This window comes from Pleurodeles waltl, chromosome 4_1 (genome assembly GCF_031143425.1).
Source record: "Pleurodeles waltl isolate 20211129_DDA chromosome 4_1, aPleWal1.hap1.20221129, whole genome shotgun sequence".
Classification (NCBI taxonomy): Eukaryota; Metazoa; Chordata; class Amphibia; order Caudata; family Salamandridae; genus Pleurodeles; species Pleurodeles waltl.
In genome coordinates, this window is record NC_090442.1 from 917,575,389 (window position 1) to 917,599,130 (window position 23,742).

The window sequence follows — 23,742 nt, forward strand, 5'->3', positions numbered from 1 at the left end:
ATATATGCATTCACTGGCGGAGTTTCTCTCTCAGTATGATCATGATTTACAAATATATGCAGATGAAACTCAACAGCAGTGCACATGGACTAGGATCATCATTTGTGGACCACAAAGAAGGTGCAATTATGAACACAGGCAACCTGACTTGGCCTTTAAAAGGGCCAAAACATTGGACACTACTTTTAGGAACCTGCCCTTTCTTTTAGAATCTTTTCCTTTTTTATTGGTTTGAATGCAGGATTCTCGGATGGAACAGGTGAGGGATCTGGGAGCGTTTATGGACCTCAGGTTTGGTAAGTTCCAAAAACCACCACCTTCCATCTTCTTTAAAAAAAATTTTTTTTTACAAAAAATTGTTTTAGGTGACTTCTTTCTATATCAAATCTCCCAATAATTAGGAGGACAGACATAAGGCACTGGGGGTGCTCTTCTTTAGGACGCCCTCCCATCACACTTACATTAGACAAATCTCTCATTTTTAAGCTGGAGTTGAGGACAATGCTTCTGCGTGGAAATGTTACAGCATTTATAATTAAGCATGCATGGTGCAGCAAAGGAATGAGTCCACTGCAGCAGTCGCGAGTGACATTGGGCCTTTCCTATATTACCGGATACCAGAAGTAGGGCTCCAATAAATGCCTGTTATTTTCTTTGTGTTGGAGACGAAAGGATGACATGAAATAAGCAAGTAATATCTCCACAACACTCCACCCACTCCGAATGGTTGGTCCCTAGGTAAGTTGACCGATGCAATTAGAATCTATTGATGGGAAAGATTCCCTGTCAACTAACTGAATGGATGTTATTTTATCAAACAAGAGTACTATCCTGGAAGGATCACAGGCTCATCTATCACCCCTTTGGCAGGTTTAAAAGATTATCTTCAATGCCCTGCTGTCACAGATGCCATTTTAAATGGAGTAAAATCCTGACGCAATACAGCCATAGTTTGAAGAACTAAGGTAGGCTTATGGTATCAAAGCAACACATCTACTAGCATCACATCCAGAAGTCATAAGAATGGTATTTCTTTTGCATTTCCTACCAGTTATGTTGCTTTGTAGCACTGTAATTAATAAGGTATTCTAGTACTCAATTTATCGTCTAAGTAAGATGAAGTACTATGTTGGCCAAATCAGCAGTGCTTATCGTGAGGGCATAAGCAGGGATGTGGAATTCCTATCGCCCGACGCCCGGGACATCTTGTTTGGGGTCAAGGGCAACAAGTTTTTATGTTTACTTTGTCCTTGGGACAAGTAGGTCCAACCCTCTGCAGCACAAACCCTTTGGCTGCCTGTTTACAGAGAGTGGAACTCTCTGCAGTTGAGGTAATGTGTTTCCAAAAGATAATGCTGTTCGAACTTGTATTTATGGTTCATTATTTGAAAGCCTTGATTATTAGGGTGAGTGCTGTAAATAAATGTTTTAAGGTCACATTTCACTACTGACGTTGGTTCCAGTACAAAAAAAAACAGCTGTGTATACACATGTTTGAAAACTTTAGGCTATGAGGCTAAGTATAATGCTCCCAGAATGCTCTCAGATTAGATGCAAATGAAGTGTCATTTAGTAAAATGTGTTGATGCATGCTAGTATTTCCCAAAAATATTTCTAATGGAAAATCAGTGTAACCATTTTCAACACGAATATGGGAAGCATGAAAATAAACAAACACTGACAAAGCCAACTGATCTGACATATTTTTATAAGTCTTTTAGTTTCATCAATGCGTGTCTTGTTTTGACCTGGCTTTTGTAACACTTTATTGTTGTGGGAGCTACCAGGCCCTCAACATTGTAACAAACACTGCCAAAAGAAAACCCCAAATTTTTTTAACTCTAAAAGCACACGTTGCCACCAGTGGCATAACAAAGGCCCTGCAGCCGCCCTCCAGGGGGCCCCTTTAGCACAGCACATGCCCTGAGTGAGTCTGGAGAGGGGGCTCCTCCATGTTCTTTGCAAAGGGGCACCCTCCAGTTTCGTTACGTCACTGATTGCCACTGTAGTTCCTGACACTGAACAAAACTACTTTGTGTGCCAATATGCTCCTTGTGGAAGAGCAGAATGCAATCACTCACAGTAAAGCCAGCCAAAAGAGAGAGAAATAGAAGTTTTTATTAAACAAAATGTCTTTGTTAACACCAGACCTAATTAGGGACCAAGACCCACATGTAGGTAGCTTTTTGCATGTCACAAACAGCGACTTTCGCTGTTTGCGACGTGCAAAAAGCACATTGCGATGCACAAACCCAGTTTTGCGATTCAGTAACCTGGTTACCGAATCGCAAAACGGGTTTGCGAGTCGCAATTAGGAAGGGGTGTTCCCTTCCTAATTGCGACTCGCAGTGCAATGTAGGATTGTTTTGTGACCGCGAACGCGGGCGCAAACCAATCGCAGTTTGCACCCATTTCAAATGGGTGCTAACACTTTTGCAAAAGGGAAGGGGTCCCCATGGGACCCCTTCCCCATTGTGAATGTCACTGTAAACATTTTTTCAGAGCAGGCAGTGGTCCTGCGGACCACTGCCTGCTCTGAAAAAATGAAACAAAAACGTTTCATTTTTCGTTTTTGTAATGCATCTCGTTTTCCTTTAAGGAAGCAGTCACAGACATGGTGGTCTGCTGTCTCCAGCAGGCCACCATCCCTGTGAGGGCCGCTATTCGCAAGGGGGTCGCAAATTGCGACCCACCTCATGATTATTCACTAGGTGGGCATTTGCGAAGCCCTTGCGAATCACAGATGTTGTCAGGGACACCATCCTACATTCGGATTTGCGACTCGCAATTTGCGGGTCGCAAATCTGAACCTACCTACATGTGGCCCCAAATTCTTAAAGAAAGTCACAAAAGTGCACCCATGGTATACGTCGTACCCCTATAAAATATTTGTGAACTGTATTTTAGCATGGGTAAATACGCATGTGTAGATTTGCTCATGTGAAAATCTATTGAGCATCTGCAAGTTCATTTTCCCTCCGGCCACTTTCTTCCCAACCCTGGAAGAAGTTCTAATTCTGCCATTGTCAGGAGTAATTGTCCAACCTTTCTTATTGTGGGAAAATATTAGAGAGAAGCTGGTGAAAATCTTTAAAACATGCAGGTTAGTAGGTTTGCAGACTCAAAGGCATTCCAGCCCTGGAACTATTGCTTACTGCTTCCTCAAGCCCCAGTATGCAAAAAGGTGGCAAAATAAGGAAATTGCTACAGTAGGGATTGAAACTGCAAGTATTCAAGCCCTATTATGGTAGTAGCCTGGCATAATCAGAGAGGCTATTATCAGAGCTCTTACATAATGAGATTGCTGCCATAATTTGTCGCCACACTACATGGCACCAAAGGGACAAGTAGATCTTTTTACAGGACAAGTAGATTTGAGAAGCAACCTGTCCCCTGGACAAGTAGATATTTTAATAAATTCCACACCCCTGCATAAGGTAAGGATACTGTGATATTGATCCTTTGAGTATTTCACCTTGAGGCTGCGCTGGGACAAAAAACAAATGTAAACCAACCCCATAGGATGAGTTCCACAAATTGTCTTCAATGCAAGACAGAGATGTGAGGAATTATACACATGCAGTATGGATGTGTGGAAGACTGTGACCTTTCAAGGTAGATGTTACAAATGCTTTATCAGAGGAGTTGAGGGTCGAAAGTCGGCCTAGATGGGAGAATCCAACATTTGGGGCTAGCTTCTGATCAAGAAATTAGTTTTATCTTGCATGCTTTAGTGAAGGCTCATACAGATATTGTAAAAAAAAAAAAATATATATATATATATATATATATATATATATAAAGGCCCCCAACGCCACCAACGAATGAAGAAAGGGACAGGTAAGAAAGAGATCTATGACCATGACAGAAAGAGATACAGAAACAGACACAATCTATTGAAGCTCAAATAGATGTAGGGACCAATAGACTTACCTTGAACTATCTGCTCCACTGGACCGCTCGCAACTGGGTGCCAGGTTTTTTGCCTACCCAGGTCTGTTATGAAGCCACTGGCACAAGTACTGGTTAATGGTGTTCTCTTCCCTCATTTTGCTATCGCCCGTGATACCCTGACGCCCCTACTGTGTGCTATTACTTTCAAGCCACACTGATTAGGTCTGATCAAGAGCTTACACTGCTCACCAGATGTCACAGATAAAGTCTCACTTTATGTAGATGATGTTCTCAAACAAAACACCCTGAAAGATCAGGCCCAAGTTGATGCACTTAATAAGTTTGTGGATTACTCCAGATTTTTTTGTGGACTGGAATAAAAACAATGTTTACCCTGTGGACAGATCACCTCAGATAGGTGACTGGACCACATAATCACCAATTAATGTTGAAATATCTCAGTGAATGTGTTTGCAAAGACCCCCCCCAGTATTGAAAAGGTATCATGTCCACCATAACTGAACAAATTAAGGGCTCTGGGTGCCCCTGGCTATCTGTTCCATGGGGAATGTTGCCAGATTCACTCTAAATTCTAGCATTTGGCCAATTACTCTAACCCTATGTGTGCTGACTCTCCACATTGTGTACAGCCTGCATGTTCTGGGGCAGTCTGAGTTCAGAGAAATTTAAAGTCTTTTTCATTTCTTTTCCTGAAACTTTGCATGTAAAATGGTGGTTACTGGAGCATTTTCCAGCACTTACGGATAGATCACTTGGATGTAAATGTGCCAAGTGTGATCTGCTCACAGATAAAGGTTTGAGAAGCTGATTCAATGTGCTTCTGAATTTTAAAGCACTTTTGGTAGCAGGATTAGTCGATCAAGAAGCGGGGAGGGTGTCTGCATGTTGATGGCACAAGCGAGCTAAGAACAGATCCAACAGAGTACTTCCAGCACATACAACAGGATTTATAAGTTGTTTTGCTAACATTTTGAAAAACATCAGACTATTGCTATTGTTAGAAAATTGGTCCACTCGGTTGGTTCTGAAACACATACTGTACACAAGGTAGAAGAATACAGAGCTACAGAAAGGGCCATGACTTCTGCTCCTCTTTCCCACCACCTCCGTGCACCCCTACCAGGACCTCAAACTGCTGAAACAAGTGTTTTCCAGTGAAACACTGAAAGTTCTTTCCATCTTCTGTCACTCCTATATAAGATCCTAGGCCTGATGGCTTTGTCTAATTTAAGAAACTTCGAAGTACCTTGCCTGGGGGCTTGCTACATCTCAAGCATAATGACTTTGTCCTGCGCTTTACAGATGCTGCACTGGCTGCCACTTCGTGACAGAATAAAATTGAAATCCTTGTTCCTGGTACATCAGGACTTCCTAGCGATTTATCTTCTATTAACTAATGACATTACACTGCACTACCACTGCATGTATAAGAGAGTTGCCCTGGTACACAAAATGTTGCTCAGGTCTTCAAATTTGTTTCAGGGTGCCCTGTACCGAAACACTCCCCCACTGAACCTGCAATAAATCATACAATTGAGCACTAACAACGTGTGCTCAGAAGACCATGATCTTTTCTACAAGCTAACTGGCATGAAGCTTTTCAGAGTTGCTTCGGAGGAGATTTTTAGTAAGCAGTGCTAGGTTGATGGCAAATGTTGTGTTAATTAATATACCATCATATAACATACCATATATTTTTTTGTAAAAATCACATATCCATGCGTTTCTCTAAGAATTACCTCTTTTGAGCTTGGAACGTTGCTGTTATTTTTTTCAGTTAGGGCCCATTTCAGAATATTTTTCAGTGCAGGTGCCTTCCACGTTGGCCAAGGATTTACAAATTTTCCATCTTTACCTCTCATCGATTTAGTAACGTCTTCCTCTAATCTGTAGTCCAACCGAAAGCTTCTTCTTGAGGCGCGGGATGAATCACTTCCTCTTGAACTCCGACTGGAGTTTTGTCGCTTTCGGACAGTTTCCTTGGGGTAATGCATATCTGTACCTGCCTGATGTTCTTTATTATCTTCCTCACCTCTGTTCTTTGGAAATGAGCTAGACACCAAAAACACAAAGGCAACACAAAATGGCATGCCAAATGTTAGCTAGGGCCAGTTTAAAGCATTCAGCAGATTATGTGAACTGGACCGATGGTTGAAATCATACTAAAAGCGTAATCTGCAGACCTTTCAAAGGCTAAACATGCAGCAAGTGCAACTTCTAAGTCAAAACTGGAAATAAGAGATTTACAAGAAAAAATACAGTTTCAAAGGTATTAGCAGGCCTTTCAGTAACTAGGTCAATGATTAATAATCAGAGCTACTGTAAAATATTGTAATAACATACAAAAGTAAAACAAATTTACTGCTCACAAAATCAAACTATGACTAATCTAGGGATTACTTATCCCTTTCACTGCTAGGCCCTTCACCCCCAAGTGCTGAGCCATTTTTGACTATTTGGGGTAGTTTGCACTTAGCCCCCCATAACTTTTGGTCCACAAAAGTTATTCACACCAAATTTGCATCCTGTTTTCCCCAACATCCTGGGGATTCGGAAGGTACCCAGGTGTTGTGGATTCCCCTAGAGGTGACCGAGATATCAGTCAACAGCTACATTCTGTTTTTTGGGGGGGAAATGGGAAAAGGTGCTGCAGAAGAAAGCATCTGGCTTTCCCTGAAAATAGCATCAACTAAAGGTTTCCAGTGCTAAATCACCATCTTCCCAGCTTTCAGGAACAGGCAGACTTGAATCAGAAAACCAGCTATTTCAACACAGTTTTGGCATTTTACTAGGACATAGCTCATTTTTCGGTTGAGCATAGCAGCGCATAAGCATGTTTAATCTATTATGTGGGCTTTGTCCATGCCCATCACTTTCTTTCGTTCATGGGCCTGCCTTTCAAAAATCCCTTGATGTTGTTGTTAAATGTCTTACCTTTGTCCCGCCTAGAGGCTGGTTTGTTACCATCTTACATGGACCCTGTTACATGAATTATTGCACCATCACCCATATACTTTTGTGTGAGCAAACTACTTTTCTCTTTTGTCTCTCCCCATTGCATCGCGCGGCCATGGTAGTTTCAAGCATGTACTCCACCTGAGGAGTTAGAGTGCTTTGCATGAACACCAGTCACGTTGCAAAGCTCTTAAAATGTAATTAACTCAGCATCACCGCCAGCAGAGTGGCGATTACTCCCTCTCTCCCACAACAGTTGCGCTTCACTTTTAAGCACAGTGGATGGCGTTGCACGTGCTCCTACAATGAAGGCACCAGCAGACTGTTATTACATGCAGTCTCTGAATGGAAGGATATTATAACTAAAACAAAAGAAGGACCAACTACTGATTACAGCAAAGGTTATGCATTAAATCAAATACTTTTAGGAACGTTATGCTATCACATTCTAAAATGAGACTCCGTGAGGGAAATGTACTATTGATGTATGTTTGAGATCTGGCTTGTTCTGCGTTTCTTAATGTCATACACTTTAGTGTCAGACAGTCTAACTATATATTTTAGAGGTTGCTAATACAATTATGTACGTTTCTAAAAACGGATTAAAATGCCTAAAGTAAACTGAATGAATGAAGATGCATAAATGAGTTTATTCTTCGAGTGGTACTACCAATCGGACCTTTCAAGATGGCAGCTCTAATAATAAATTAAGGCTTGCCAGGCCACCAGACTGACATGTTCCTCTCTGTTTCCATGTCCACAGTCCTGTGCGGGCTGAAGATAGCTTGGATATGGCAGCAGTGTGGTTGCAGGGTTCCTGTGCTTCAGAGATCATTCTCATCCACTGGCTCCTTGGAATTCGGCAGGGGCTAGCTTTTCCACCATAGGCACATGTCCATCTGGATCTCAGCTTGATGTCCTTTTCTTGGACATCGCCTTTTAAAGGTGAGGGGAGAGAGGTGAATAAGTGCTTGAATGCTTTCGAAAATAGTATGGAAACATTGAGGAACATGAATGGTCCAAGGTGGCCATGTGGCTATGCAGCGAAAGGACACCACACACAGCAGATGCATCACACAGCCCTGCCCAGTAGGAAGCCATCTTAATGGTATCATTTGATAATTGTTTCCGCTGAGTTGGGCTAAATTTAGATAGGACAACTACATGCCTGAATAACTGTGAAAGAAGTGGTAATGGACTAGACAATGTCAATCAGTATTCTGTGCTACGCAAGTGAAAATAAATGTACCTTAGTAACAAGTTACTGTAGCTCATGACCCTGTGTTGGGTACAGTAGCGTGACAACTCTGGGCCACATGAGGATGGGATCTGTACATATGACAATGCAGTTGCTGTCATTTGTGAAGGCACGTATTTTTAGCACATTGTTGGCAAAGTGCCTTGACTCAGAGTTAAGAGCCTATGACAATTTTTTTGAACTGTGTGAGATTTCAACTAACCACCACATTTCTTTTTATTTACACATGTAACATTTGCAAGATACCATTGTGCGGGTCTACCACGTTTTATATACACTTTATATCTAATGTTCTGCTTTCATGGCACGCTGGCACCGAGCGTAAAGAGCAGTGTTATTCATAAAAACAATTGTACTGCAGCAAAAACATCACCACCATAATATTACGTGGCATTATGTGGCTTTAAAATTTATTCTGCTGCAGCTGTGGGCTGGGTAATAAGAACCCCCCAGAAACAGACTGTAAATTGAACTTTTTATGACCCCCCACTAAGAAGGCAGAGCTCGTGCAACACTTCGTTTATTTCAGGTTTTTAAAAAACCACATGTGTGTATCTTGGGGACAGCGTATTCAGCAGCGTGAAGGAAGGCAGGGCACGGTAACGTTCTAGGCTTGTTTATACGTCTGAATTGGATACAAGGCTACTAGAATTATGTGGCAGCAAGGACTAAATTAAGCTGCAAGGTTCACCAATTTATGTGGCGAGAAAAGTCCAGTTATGCATTTACAATGTCAATAGCTGTAACTCAAGCAAATGCAAGCCCTATTGCATTGCAAATGTTTGTTCCTATTTTTTGTGCTTTGAACCTCCTTCCAGTTAGTTTTAGAAATGGGTGTGAAACCAATGGTGGATCCCGGAAAGCTATACATTTCTGCAAAGTAGACAAACTTCTAAACTCAGCAAGGGGTAATTTGTGTACATCCCTCAAGGTTTTCCTATAGAAAGTAGCAGTTGAAATAAAAGAAAAATAATAAAAATTGACAGCCATTTGTGTTTACGTTTCCATCTGTAACTTCTACCTATGGTAGATTTTCAAAAGCAACATACTGTTAGGTCTACTAGGCCCTTCAAGTTGCGAGGATATATAGGGCTTGTAGGTTCACCCAGAACCCGAAGTACCCAAAGCCAATAACAGAGCTGCACCTTGCAACGGTTTTTCATTGTGTACCGGGTGTACAGTAATTCATTTGGTAAAAAATAAAGAGTGAAAAGAGGTATCAAGGCGACCTATGTATTCCTGAAATGGACACAAGATATGGAGTTTAGAAGCAGTGGTTATCTGCACATTTCTGATTTTGGGGTTACCCATACTAGCATGTGAATTCAAGGGTGTTTATCAAAATGACTTTTTTCTTACAGACTGCCTTACATTTGAAAGGCACAAATGCAGAGAAAGACTATTGGTAATAACACTTGTTCTGCTATCCTGTGTTCCCCTAAGTCTCCCAATAAAAATGATACCTCACTTGTGTTGATAGGCCTAGTGCCCGCAACAGGAAATGGCCCAAAATGCAACATGGACACAGCTCATTTCTGCACTGAAAACTGACCCCTTTTTTGCAATCTGCTTAGCTGTGGATTTTGGGTCCTAGCTCAGTCGGCACCTAGGCAAACAAAACACCCATCAGAATCAAGGATGGGGTGCCTTATGTGGCTCTTAGCAGGTTCTTTTATTTAGATTCCCTTGCAAACCTCAAAATTTGTCCACAAAAAACAAATTTTCCTTAAATTTCGGTAATGGAAAGTCCTGGAATCTGTGGGGAGTCACAAACTTCCTTCCAACTGGCATTCCTCCACGTCACCCGATAAAAATGGTACCTCACTTGTGTGGGTAGACCTAGTACCCGCAACAGGAAACGGCCCAAAACACAACATATATGCAGCACATTTTCCACCGGAAACTGACCCTCTTTTCCAGCTGTGGGTAGCTTTAGATTTTGGAGCCTAGCTCAGTCGGCACCTAGGGAAACCTAGCTAACTTGTATATTTTTTCAAACTAGACACCTAGGGGAATACTGGACTGTGTGACTTGTGTGGATCCCATTAGGTTTTTTATCCACAAGCTTTTCCTGAAATCACTAATTTTCCTTACAGGAACAGATCAAACCAAGCACAATGGGAGCACTTGCGTGGAGACACCTATTGAACTCGGTTGGATCCACGCCTGTCGTTGGAACTAGGGGAGCAGAGTTTTTATCAGCACAGGTGGGGCAATGCTGGGTGGTAGGAATTTTGTGGATTCTTGCAGATTCTGGATGTTTCCATCACAGAAATGTAGGGAAAATGTGTGACTTCAGGCAAAGTTGGAGTTTTGCAGGGCTTTGTGGGTAAGAAAATGGTGCGTGGTGCATTTGAAGTACACCACCCTGGAGTTCCCCAGATGTCTACTTTTCAGAAGTGACTGGGTCTGGTAGGTTTTTCCAGGTAGCAGCTTACCCATACCCAAAAAGGGCAGCTGCTCCCCATTGCAAGTAGAACCATATTGGGAGTTAGCCTAGCTCTGCTGGCCCATAAGTGAATTAACACCCAAAAGAGGCAGAAAGACTGCATTTTGGGGGTTGGACGCATTGTCATGCCCATTCTGGGCAGTCCCCACCACTAATTGTCCCTGGTGCCTAGTAGGCCTTCTGCCCCCAAAAGGATAAAAAGGCTGTGCCCGTTTTTTTCTTTTAGGGTGGGGCATTGCCATGCCCGTACAGCACCTACACCAATAAAAAAAAAAAAAGCTCCCTGATGCATAGTAGACTTTCTGCCCCCGGGATGGGGGGGGCATGGGGAAATCTGGGACTATTGCCCCCATCTGCCCCCCCAAATGTGGGGGCAGAAAAGCTGTGCCTATTTGTTGGGTGGGGCATTGACAGAGCCATCATGGCCAACAATAACAAATATTTCCTTGTGTGCTACAGAATATCTGCCTCTCCCCCCCACCCCTCCGATCAGATAGGTGGCTATTGCCCCATCTGCCCCCCAGAAAGGGCAGAAAGACTACTCCAATTTTTTTAATTAACCCCTACACTAATAATAAAAAATACTACCTGGTGTGCTAGATGGCTTTCTGGCCCCTTCCCCCCAAGGGAGAGGGTGGGGGGCAGAAAGACTGAAGAGTTTCCCAAAAAATAGGCAGGAGCAAAAGCCCTTGCCCAAGGAGCCGCTGCCCCTCCCTGGTGTTCTGTGGAGTGGGTCCTTGCCTGGGGATTGCCCTCCTGCAGCAATCCCCAAGCAGTGATCCCGTCTGGATCGGTACTGAGAAAGCCCCATGAGCATGAATGCAGAGAAAGTGAAATGAGTGGATTGGCTCATTTCAGTTTTGTTTTAATCAAAAATACATCATCACGCCATGAGCGCGGATCGTCCTTTCAATGAAAGCAAAGACACAGCCTTGGGAGTTGGGGGGGGATCTCCTCCAGCTCCTGAGGCTGTTTATTTGTAAAAGAAATCCCTCTCGTGTGGGCGCCAGAGGGATTTCCAGTGCCATATGCGTGGACTGCCGGTAACCATACGATGCACATGAGCCTTGCAGCGTCAGGCGGCTCCCGGCCGTCCAACACACCACACTGGTTAGAAACAAACCTTGTTTAGATTAAAATTAACTCCTCACTCATCTAGTTCCCCCCTAAAATTGATCTTTAAAACGTCCCTCCCCTTTCCACACTACAGGTTCCCGCACCTGTATGTCGAAAAGGCCATTTTCCAATCCTAGGTGTTCATATAAGAAATCTGTACTTTATGGGACTTGAAGTGTATTTGGTTTATGCAAAGGAAAACCCAGGACTTAATAATGGTACCTTTCCGACAGAGCAACATTGCAACCATTGGCATAACTTTCTAGACTGAGCTGTTCTTAGACACATGAACTTTGATGGGACAGCATGCATCACCAGGATTTGCGAACCACATAAATCAAACAATAAGGTCCCTTGTCCGTCACAAGAGCACACCACAGCTAAGTAGTAAACAATTTAACAACTATTTGAAAGTTCTGTTTAACTAGAATTAACAGAAATCCAGTGAACACTTTCCTTCTCCTTTCAGTAAATATGGGGAAGTTTAAACTCAGAAATACAGCTTAAAACATTATAGCTGTTCACGCACACTATAGCCCATCGGACACCCCTCTACTAAAGGCTCAACCCTGGAGTTGGGAGGATGCAGCTTGGGCCTCCCTCTAGGTATAGCTCTAGGAATACCTTTGCTTCTCGGATCCTTACTTTTTCCAACTATATTACTTGATCACCTAGACAAGCAAATCTTCTTCTTTTCTCGTTCAGGATAATTATTTGTTTGACGTTTATGGAAAGGTTAAAGTCAGCAGGATCAAAAGGGAATTGAGTTAACTTTCATAGCCATTATCACTGTTCGGTACTGTTTGGCACCTGAAGCAAGCCTCATTATTTTACAGTTCCATATGATATGCTCTGAAGTCTATTGCTTTACCTACGTTCTCAAAGTTTAACCAAACCCATACATTTACCAGTATCCTCCTATACTCCACCTATAGCCCACCCCTTCCAGCTACACTGCTAACTCTGTTATTGTTACATCAGTGTTTGTGTTAAAAAAAAAAAAAAAATCTTCATCAAATGCAGTGGTTCTCAACCTGTGGTCTGGAGACCCTGGGGTGTCTGCGAAGCCTCCTCAGGGGGTCCGTGACTGCTTGGAAAATTAAGTAATATTAACAGATTAATAAAGTGTATATAAAGTGGCTAAATGTTCAATTCAACATTTTAAAATGTACTGTAAATGTCAAGGAAATTGAAGGCTAAAATTTTAATTAGCATCCTTAAATTAATTTGTGGGAGCAGTACAGATGCAACAAACAGAGAATAGTATGGACGATGTGTGGCTTCATTTGAATTTAGAAAAGCTCCAACCTTCCTATTAGAATGTAGATTTTTTTATTTTGTTTGCTTGCAAATTAAATAAAATGTGTCAGCATTTCTGTATGTGTTTGATGGAGTGCTTGTTTCTGTATATTGTTCTGCGGTTCAAATCTTCAATAATGTTCAGGCCTGGGTCCCTGGCTTCTTGTCATGACTTAGTGGGGGGGGGGTCCCAGGATTCCAATAACTATTCAGCGGCGGTCCCTCGGTTCTAATACTGATAAAGTGGGGGTGCACAGAAGTCAAAAGGTTGGGAACCACTAAACTAGTGCTCTGAATTATCGATCATTATCCCATAGCTGGTGCGCTAGAATGTGTGTTCAGAAAGCTACTAAGTTTAAGACCAGCATTTAGCCCTCCCTGTAAGAGGGATTTGTTCCCAAAGAACTAAACAGTCAGACCATATCCCATTATAAGATTCATCCGGGACCTCCCCTCCTATTGAAACTCACAGAAACATTTCTAACTTAAGTACAGTATTACACTGTAGAACACCAGTTTTCTGACCCACCAAAGTCAGCGTCAATCACTCATACCCACCATAGTTTTATGCGGCCTGACTTGATGGAAGTGGCATACACAGATCAGCTATCTACTGTCAGCATTGATACTGTTGACAATCGCACATAGCTGTAGTGCCTGCAAATCGAAACACCGATCCGATTTTAGAGCATCACATCTTTTTTCTTTTTTTGTAGATCAGGAGAAGAAAACAGGCACTCACACCTTTACTTCAGCTTCTTTCTTTCAAGCTAATAGCATTTTCTGAGGCGCTCCTCTGACACTATTTTGGCAGCGACAATTCTAGTGAACAGCGCATACCTAAAGTATCAATAAAGCACAGAGCATGCTTACATAACATATCCGTGTGAATTATTGGACAACCCCTGGTGATAATGGCCTTCTCCTCACAAAGATAAATCTTTAGTTAAGAAATTATTTTAGCCATGGCCAGCCATGGTCCTTGTAGATAAGATTGTCTTCTGACAACAATTCCCTTCCCCTCTAACAAATAATGTTTATTTCAAACCCACCTTACACTTGTATGACTTAATCACCAGACGACTGACTCAAACTGGCCAACCACGGCCATTACGTTTATTGATGCAACTTCCTTGCATACCAGTAAAAGGGTAGATCAGTACTAGGCTGCCCATTCTCCTAACAGTTATTCCTCATCGGAGGGGGCTATTTCCAAGGCTCTTCTTCTCCTGCAACATATATCAGCTTGCTGGTCATGTCATCTCATATTATGTTATGCAGCTCTTGTAGAGCATGAACAGATACCCAGGTTCCGGGCATCCCGGTGATATAGAAAAGCACAAAGACCACCGTTGACCTGTATGGTAAAGCTGACCCTAAACAAATAGGTGAGTTTTTAATTGCTTCCTAAAATGTAGCAGTTTATTGTTGTCCCGAAGCTTATGTGGCAAAGACTTCCACAGTACTGCAGCCCTGTAGGCAAAGGAACAACCTCCTCCTCATGCTCTTTTAATTCTGAGAACTTCCAAGAGTGAGAGGCTGTTGGATCTTAACGCTCTCTTGGCAACATGAGGGGTGATCAGATGTTGCATGGAATGCATGACTGAGAACATTTTAATCTATGTACAATACAAGGGGCTTTAAATTTGATTATTTTCTTGATTGGTAGCCAATGCAGTTGAGCTAATGCTGTGTTGGCAGATCTTCTCTTCGGTACTCCCAATAAAACACGTGCTGCTGAGTTTTGGACAACCTGCAACTTTTTTTTTGGGTTACTTGAGCTGGACTGCCAAGGAACAAAGTTACTGTAGTCCAAACGAGACAAAATTAGACTTTGCACCACTAGCCTCCTGAAATCTTGAGGCAAACATCTGAGGAATTTCCTTAATAGCCCAAAACAGGCGGCTGATACCTTCTGGGTCTGCACGACCATCGACAACTCTTTATCCAGGTCTAGGCTGTTTACCTCAGATTATGGTAAAGGAGGAGATACCAGACAAGGGGGGCAAAGGTATTGGTTCTACAGTGAGGGGTTGTTTCCAAACACCAAGACTTCAGTCTTGTCTCCATTCAGTTTTAAGTGGCTTGCTGCCATCCAGCTAGACATCTTTTCCATACATGTAGACAGGTCTTCTGAGGCCGACTAAGTTTCTGGTGATAGTGATACAATAATTTGAGTATCGTCAGCATATTAAATCATTGTGAAACCAAAGGAGCTAATGATGTGTTGTTAAAGAGTGTGAGGCTTAGGGAGGAACCCTGAGAAATTCCACAATTCAGTTTATATATATATCCCGTCAGAATAAACACAGTTTATTATCCCTTCAGAATAAACACGGTTTATTATCGTTTTGTTTGTTAAAGGTTGTGCAGCTTCTGTTGCCGTCAGGGGGCAACCGCTGGTTGGACTACTTCCCTCTCCCTCCTCAACAGTCAAAAGTCTGTGAGGCTGGATTGATGACAGGCTTATCATTTAGGTTCTGGCCAAGAAATTGGTTGCATGTTGCTTTGGACTCCTCCAGACCTTGAGGAAACTGCTAATATGGCTTCCCATCACACTCTAGAGAGTAGTGGTACAGGGATTCATCAACTTTTGTCTGGATTATGGAAACTCCCTCTATTTAGGGAGCCCAAATTATATCACTAATCAACTGCAGATGATACAAAATGCTTTGGTATGTACTCTCTACAAAATCCCCAGGCATAAACCAACAGCACCAGCACTGCCAGCTTTGCATTGGTTGCCAGTAGAAAAGAGAATCCAGTTTAAGACTCTTTGCCTGGTCCATCGTGCCATTAACAAAAGGGATCCCTGCTTATACAATGCCTGTTGACTGTTGACCACGTATAGGCCTAAAAGAAGTACAGAATATGCTGCAGGTTCCTAGGATCAAAAGAGCAAAATGTGGAGGGAGCTCCTTTGCTTACCTAGCCCCCCAGCTTGTGGAAAGCCCTCCCAATACATTCAAGATTGGAGTAATCAGAAAGCAACTTCAGGAAAAACTTGAAAGCCTATCTATTTTAGCCTAAGTTTAATCTTATTATCTGGACGTGGGCTGAAGTTGTTACCAGTGCTGGGAGGCCCGGTGGGTAACCACGTGCTATGTAAATCTCAGAGGATAGAATTAGTGTAGCCCATGGAGTTGGAGTGGGCCTTTACCCCTCTGATACGTCCTCTCTAGGCCATAATATGGCCACTTCAGTAAGTCCACTCAGCTGCAGGTCCTGCACTGCAGCAGACTAGGGCATTGTAACACGATTCTCAGGACTGTATTCTGTAAACTGCTGATCCTTATAAAGCAACACATTTCTGTTGAGTTTAGGATAGAGAATCTGTTTTGTCTGGTGTGCTCCTCTCTGATCTCAAGCTGGCTACTCTGCAGTAAGCTCACCAAAGTGGTATAGAACGGGCTACAGCATGGGGCTCGGTGGTTATCTTGTGATATTCATCTCAAGTAAAGAAATATCCATCCCTGGCAGCAAACTGGTACTCTTGAAGTTTTCTTTTTTTGCCACTGACATTAATTTATTCTTGTGTTACCTGGGGAGTGGTGTGTAGGCTTCTAAAGCAGATATAAAGTTTGAACCTGCCATTCAAGTTTAACACAATCATCAGATGGGGTCAGTGAAGCTCTGGAGAATTAAGGACATAGAGGGCTCCCAGTCTCCTGCACCATTGCCCCCTTGACTTCAGCCGGCTTTATTGAGCAGGCTGCAGAGGCTCATGGAGTGCGTCTCATCACTCCCGGAGGGTGCTTCAGACCCATCATATTGGCACTCAGATACCAAACAGCAAGGCTCAGGAGGGGCCAGGCTACGAGTGGGGGCACCTGCCTCCACCTGTATTCACAAGTGCTGCCCATCTGGATTTCACTACTGTCTGAAAAAGCCTTCGTACACAACACAGTGCCTCATCTGGTACCATGAGTACGCATTGCGTGCTGGGTGAGTGGGAAGGGCTTGGAAGCAAGTGGTTGAGGCTGAGTATCTGAGACATAGGTTGCAAAGGTGTCCTTGGGGACATGTAAGGTGGATGGTCTTCTGGAGCCCAGGAGGCCCGAACCTTGATGACATGGGAGGGGTAGATGGCGGAGGAGAGCTGCATCATTGTATTGTCAAGCTATGGACTGCTCTCTATTCTTTTGTTCTTCAGGCAACAACTTGCCTCTGTTTACTATCAAGCATTACTGTGCACAAAAAGACTGCCATTTTGAGTCGGGCCCTTCTGTTAAGAGACTACCCTCAGGGAAGATGACCGCCAACATCTTAGCTCCCTGGCTCCACTCCATATTTATCAATTGAAAACATCCATTGTTGCACTGACCCCCCTTGACAATATCTGGCCAGCTGCCCCTCTGCAACCATCTACCCAGTTTTGGTATATATGTGGCAACCATGTTGAAAGTAAAAATGTCTGCCATACTTTACTGTTCTTAATGGTCCATTGTTTGTTTTGTAACAAAACCAATGTAACAGTTTTCTTGTAAGCTGTTTTTATGCAGTATTAACTGTTTTTTATTTCATGACAACTCCATTTTGGTTGCCATTCTTATCATGGCTTCATCATTTTATAAGTGAGACCTATCCAGAGATACATCATGCTCATATTATTTTTACCTAAGCAATTAGTAGATGCTTTGAAGAATGTCCAATTTAAGAGTCTCTTGGACCCCCAGGCTCCACGTGGATCCCTGAGCTATGCTGACAACTTCCAGATATATGACACTTTCTGATGCCTGAGTGTCATCACCCCACACCACTTTTACTAGAGAAACAACACATCTCTAAGCAATCAATGGAAATATTTTTCGGAAACAACGCAAAGAACTGGCTAAGTAAATCTGCTTTCTCCAAGTAAATTGCCATTCAAAGTCTACTGATTGCATGAAGTGAAAATGTAATAAATGTTGGTTTTCACTTCAACAGCTGAAGGAGTCACAGAGAAGAACCTTGATCTGTGATACAATAAGAGAGTGCAGCCTTTTAAATATTTGACTGTTGATCCGTAGGCGCTTTCTGTGCTTGACATGCAAATCCCCTTTTTTTTTTTTTTTAAATCCTGCCTGTGTTTTCAACCGATTTCTCACACACACATACCAGGATGATTATCAGGTCGCACATACCAGGATTCTATTGGCTCAAAAGCCAGTAATAACACATTCTCCACTTTTAAAAATTGGTCTTGAAACAGTCAAGTGTTGTAAAGTGAATGGAGGTGTCGCTGTTGTGGCCTGTCCAGAATTACTTATGCAAATTCACACCCTAGCCTTTCAACTTAGTACTGTCATCCCACAGTAGAAAATGTATAATCATTACAACAGTTGCTATACAAAAAAATAATATTCTGATTACTTTTTTAATTATATCAAATGCACTAAGTGTTCTCCCTCTTCACACTCTACCACATTAACTAGCAATAAGAAATTGTTCTTACTCATATGGGAGCTGCAGTGATGGAGGCGGCGTGTCAATGACTCCTCATTCAGGGTTCTGGGCCTGTTCACCCCCACCATACCACTTCTTGGAGATAATTAGAGTGGAAGTTCTAGTGCCTCAGAAAAGTCACTGTCTAAAACAGACTGCTATCACAAAACTGCTTTTGCTTCTTTTGTTAAGAGTCTCCGTGAACAGGTGCCTTCTCAGCTTCCGTGAAAAGGGATCAAACTACTTAAAAAGTAGAGGAAGGAGCCAAAGAATTCCACATGAAGGAGTTTTAGGTGAATTTTAGGGGGAACAAGGAGCACCATTGACAAAAAATGCATCACAGGTGACTATGTATCATTCTTAATTCTTGTAGTGTCTGCAGAGTGAGAGGCAAGCTTCAGAAGATTTTACATAGCCATCACTTTATCTATGCATGTAAGTACGGGTGGAAAGGTATTTCTAAGCCTAAGACCTATTGGCTTTGTCAATGCTTGTATTTTGTTTTTGTGATCGGTCTACTCTACCATATAACATTTCTCTTGGGCGAATGTTGCCAAATCGTGTACAGCCTGGAGGAAACAGTGTTACTTACCAAAAATAATGTTGTAAGAAATAGGGCTGTTACTGGTTGAGGGGGCTGAAACCCCACTCAAGCAGCAACCACAATCCTTGTCGAGGTGAAGCCACAAAGAAACCCCAAATTAACCTCTGGTAGGGTGGTACAAAAGCAGTTAGGCTTAAGTTAGAGGCAACGTGTAAAGTATGGAGCACTTCAACAATAATAAAGTGAGAACACCACACAAGAACAATAGAGTAAAGTTGAATAAATAATTTAAGACCAAAACAACAAAAATCCATTCAGTAAATCCAGAGATATACAATTTTATAAAGATTTAGGTGAAAACAGTGCCTAAAAGCACAAAGCACCAATTGCAGGATATCTGGTAGTGCAGAACTGGGAAAAAGTCACAAGGTCAGGCCAACTGTGATGGAGTTTGGGCCAGATACAGGGACCAAGCTAGGCCTGCTTAACAATGTGCCCTTAATCATGGTGGCGGAGCACTCAGAGGTCCTGTGTTGAAGATGCTTTGAGTAGCAGCGTTTCTGGGGAAATGCAGGACTGCAATGCAAGGTCCTGCGTCAAGGATGCTTTGCGCATTGGCAGCTCCGAGGAGTTGCAGGTCTGAGATACTAGGTCCTGTGCTGAAGAAGCATCATGCATTGCAGTTCTGAAGAGTCGTGGGGTCCTGTGCCTGTGATGCAACGTGCAGCTGCAGTTCTGATGCAGAGCTGCAATGCATCGTGTTGCATCAGTTCTGCTTGGGCCACAGCTGGGCTGGCAGAGCACCCTCAGGCTCACTTCCAAGGATCCAGGACTGGGGTGTTACCACCTAAGGGGAGCAACACTTACAACAGGCAATGTCCAAGTGCTGGGTTCTAGGTGGTTGGAGCCTTTTCTTTCCCTGAGGCAATCAGGAGGCCAGCCAACTTGCCATTGGAGTCACTTTGCTGCAGGTCCAGTCTTTTTCTTTCAGGCAGCAGGGCAGCAATTTAGCAATCCTCCTTGCAGCAGCGCAGCACAACAGACCTTCAGTCTTCGACAGGTCCAGAGGTATACTGAAGAGTGGAGTCTGAGGTGCCAGCTTTGAAGTAGGAGAAGTTTCTAGAGGCTTCCTTCCCCTGAGGTGTCTGAAGCTTCCTCCCTGCCCTGGCCCAACTTGTTTGACAACACAAAAGACTAGTGTCAACCCCTTAGTGAGTATGCTCAGGCAGAGGCTTAGTGATGTGCAAGTGTGGTAGGTGACTGCTATTAAATCAGAGATGGCTCATCTTGCCAACACCTATTCCCGCTTTGTCTCACTGTCTAGGAGCAATACACAAAGACCAACTGCCAGCTACACCTAGTCATGTGACCCAGGAGCAGGCTGCAGGCACCAAATATTTTGACGAGAAAATGCTAACTTTCTAACAGTGGTATGTTTAGAATTGTGGTTTTAAAACAAATAAAAAAAAACAGACTTTACAACTAGAGAGGGTTTTAAATTACAATTCTTTAGATACCACAGTCAACAATCTACTGGCTTCCAATTAAAGGGTATCACTCATTAAATGCAATAAGTTAATCCAATGTTGCCCTATAGGGGAGGCAGTAGTAAAAAAATGAAGTTAAGGGTTTTTCATTACCAGGAATGTAAAAGTTAAAAGTATATGTTCGACTTTTTAAATACATTGCACCCTGCCCAATGGGCTTTTTAGGGCCTACACTAGCCGTGGCATATGTATTAAAAAGGAAGATGTAGGTCTAGCAAAAGGTTTATTTTGCCAGGTCGTCATGGCAGTTTAAAACTGCAAACACAGGCTTCAATAGGGGGTCTGAGAAAGATTTAAAAGGCTACCGAAGTGGATGGCACAATTAGTGGTGCAGGCTCACTAGAAGCATTTAATTTACATACCCTGGCTACTGGTAGTACCACTTTACTAGGGATGTGCAAGTAAATTAAATGTGCCAACTAGGTGTAGGCCAATTGTACCATGTTTTAGGGTTACAGCACAAGCACTATAGCACTAGTTAGTAGTGGTAAAATGCAGAGTCCTAAAGTCAACAAAACTGGTTCAGAAAACAGGAGGGTGAAGTCAAAACGTTTGAGGATGTCCTTGCAGAAAGGACCACATCCATCACATGTTGGCTGTAATCTTTAGGAAAATGCAAGACATCAGTTGTCCAATAAGACTGTGCTTTAATACAACAGGCCTCGAAAAATCTACTCGCCCACTCGCTACGGTAGTGAGTTATATTTTATCAGGTCGAGCTATTTTTAGGACCTACTCCTCCCTTCTGGCAAGTTAACAAACAGGTGTTCTGTTCAGTCAGAAACTTAAAAAGATGCCTTTAAATCTTGTTCTTGTCACATTTGGTCTGTGTTCAGAGACAGGGCAAATTCAGTTTGTCTTTTTTCAGGATTTTGTAGGGTGACCTGTCTGACCTGCTGTAAAAAGTGTTAAATGAAAGGCTGTGTGGGTTTTTCCTAACACACATTTAAATAATAAGTAAACTGTACAAACATTTCAAAATACATGTCAGTAGCTGTGAAAGACCATTTTTTTTTTTTGTATTTCAGTATGATAAAAAAAATATTTTATTAGAATGAAAACAAGCAAGAATACTTCACTTGATGATTTGCAAATGATAAATATGTTTTCTGAAACCCTGTTTTCACACATTACAAATACACTCCATAATTTTATCAGTAAAACTGGAAGTTAGTGGGAAGGTTTGTGAACTTTTCTTGGATATTTAATGTCTGTAAATGACAATGTGCTACCACATCATGCTTTAGTAATATATTTATTAAAAGTAAGTGTTTAAACAAACTGGGAAATACTTCTGCCCTGATGGCAATGCTATTAGTAAACTCAGAAACAAGACACGGATCATGTGTACCCTATATGTGGCTAGATTGTTATTATCGATGGAGCAACGTTTAGTCTATTTAAGCTAACAAAATAGTTTTTTTGTACAGCAGAAATGCTTAACTTGCATATTTGAAGGTGTACTCATGTGAGAATGAAGAAAAAGGGGACACTGTAAAATAAAATATTTGCATAGGATCACACAATTTTTGACCTGTGTACGGGTCAAGGTCATTACAGTTAGGTCAAGTAGATTATTCAAGTTACTCGACCTGAAGGTCTAGTAACAATTTTATGATTTTTCTACGCTTGATACAGATGTAAACTGTTTAAAAGGAGGTGGTGAAACAGTACTGATGTTACCTAGTTACAAACAAAAATGTTGTTAGAGAGTAATTGTATTTGTTGGTAATTTTGCTTATGTTTTATAAATAGAATGAACATTAGCATTAATCAAATTTGTGTCCACTGTGTATCTTAACTTTTGTTAGTACCATTCTAGATCCAAAAATGAGATGATCTTCACTAAAAAGATAACCTAAGAATAGTTTGATTTTATAGCGTTTTAAGTGTGTGCACACAAACGAAACGTTGCAATAGCTAATTCCACATCCTGATTCACATAACCAAAATAGTACTTGCCCATTAAAACACTAAAATAAGGAAATTTAGTAAAAACGACGGAAATTAAAAATAATGAAATTGTAAATAGTAAATAACTGGAATTTATCCGTATTTTGCCATTAAAATGATGACAAAACATATGCTAAACTGAACTCAATTGAGCTATGAATTCCGTTCAACAGAACAGCTGCTGGTGGCCTGTGGAGTGCCAAGGGATATTTGGCCCTGCTGCCCTTTAAAATATATATATATATATATATATTTAATGTTACGATATGTTATGGACACTTGTATGCAGCTTTTAACCATTGTTATGACACTGTAGCACTTTTTCGTCCATTCTTTTGGGAATTCTTGAAACAATCATTTGATTGTGGCTAGTTCAGTGCCTAGTTTCGTACTAGCCTATGGGATAATGTGACCGTTTTTTCCATCACCAGTGTGTAAATGGGTTACACAAGCACTTCCAAGGCCCAATGCAAATGTTATATGCACCAAGTGTTTCTTTGCGTCTTGTTATAGCACAATGGCCTACATGAACCCATAAAAGTAATGGAGAGATTATCAAACTATATTCCCTAATCAAATAAGGGCAATAGGGGTTTCATTTGCCCATGCAGACTCAACTCCAGTTTCAAAAGGAAAACTAGTTTAAGTAAAATTGATTGCATTTCCAAGTCATACACTGGGACTCAAAGTGGCATGAGCTGAATTGTGGAAAAAAACTGTACGTTTTAGTTGATTAGGATTACAACCGTATTAAGCAACAGGAGTCTCTTTAATCTTTTGCGATAAGCGAAAGAATAATGTACATTGGTGGAACCAGAGGCTAGTGTGTTTAGAGAAATTAGCCCCGATTGTTCAGACGAAGTTCAAAAAGTACTAAAGCAGTCTTGGGCAACGATCTTGTTATTCGCCAACAGAGACCCAGACAACACTGGGCAATATAAAGAAAAATTCTCAGACTTGTTTTCCATTCCAGTAAACAGTCTTGTGTACTGAAATGAGGTAATGGTTAGCGACAGCCCTGTGTCACAAAAACTGATAAACATATGGATGCTTTACAAATGATGCCCCTCCACCACTCAGTACTCCAGTCCTAAACACACTATCTGTTGGAAGTCACGTATGGCTAGGACTGGTTACCTCTGCTATTTACCATACCTCTATGCCCTAGAATTAAATCACTAGCTTCTTCGGGTTCATGTTCTATACCAAAAAATGGCAAGTCATGTCCAGGATGAATGGATCCATGTCATCTTTTCAAGATAGCTACAACTATTTCACCTTC

At 41.9% G+C, this 23,742-nt stretch overlaps 1 protein-coding gene across 1 annotated transcript in view; it reads right to left on the bottom strand.

Moving 5' to 3' along the window:
* Positions 1-23,742, bottom strand: part of NAPEPLD (N-acyl phosphatidylethanolamine phospholipase D) — an 84,435-nt gene that overhangs the window by 36,298 nt on the left and 24,395 nt on the right. The window contains exon 2 of the mRNA XM_069229686.1: positions 5,655-5,967. Within this exon, the coding sequence (XP_069085787.1) occupies positions 5,655-5,967 (313 nt within the window). The remainder of the gene's footprint in view (positions 1-5,654; positions 5,968-23,742) is intronic.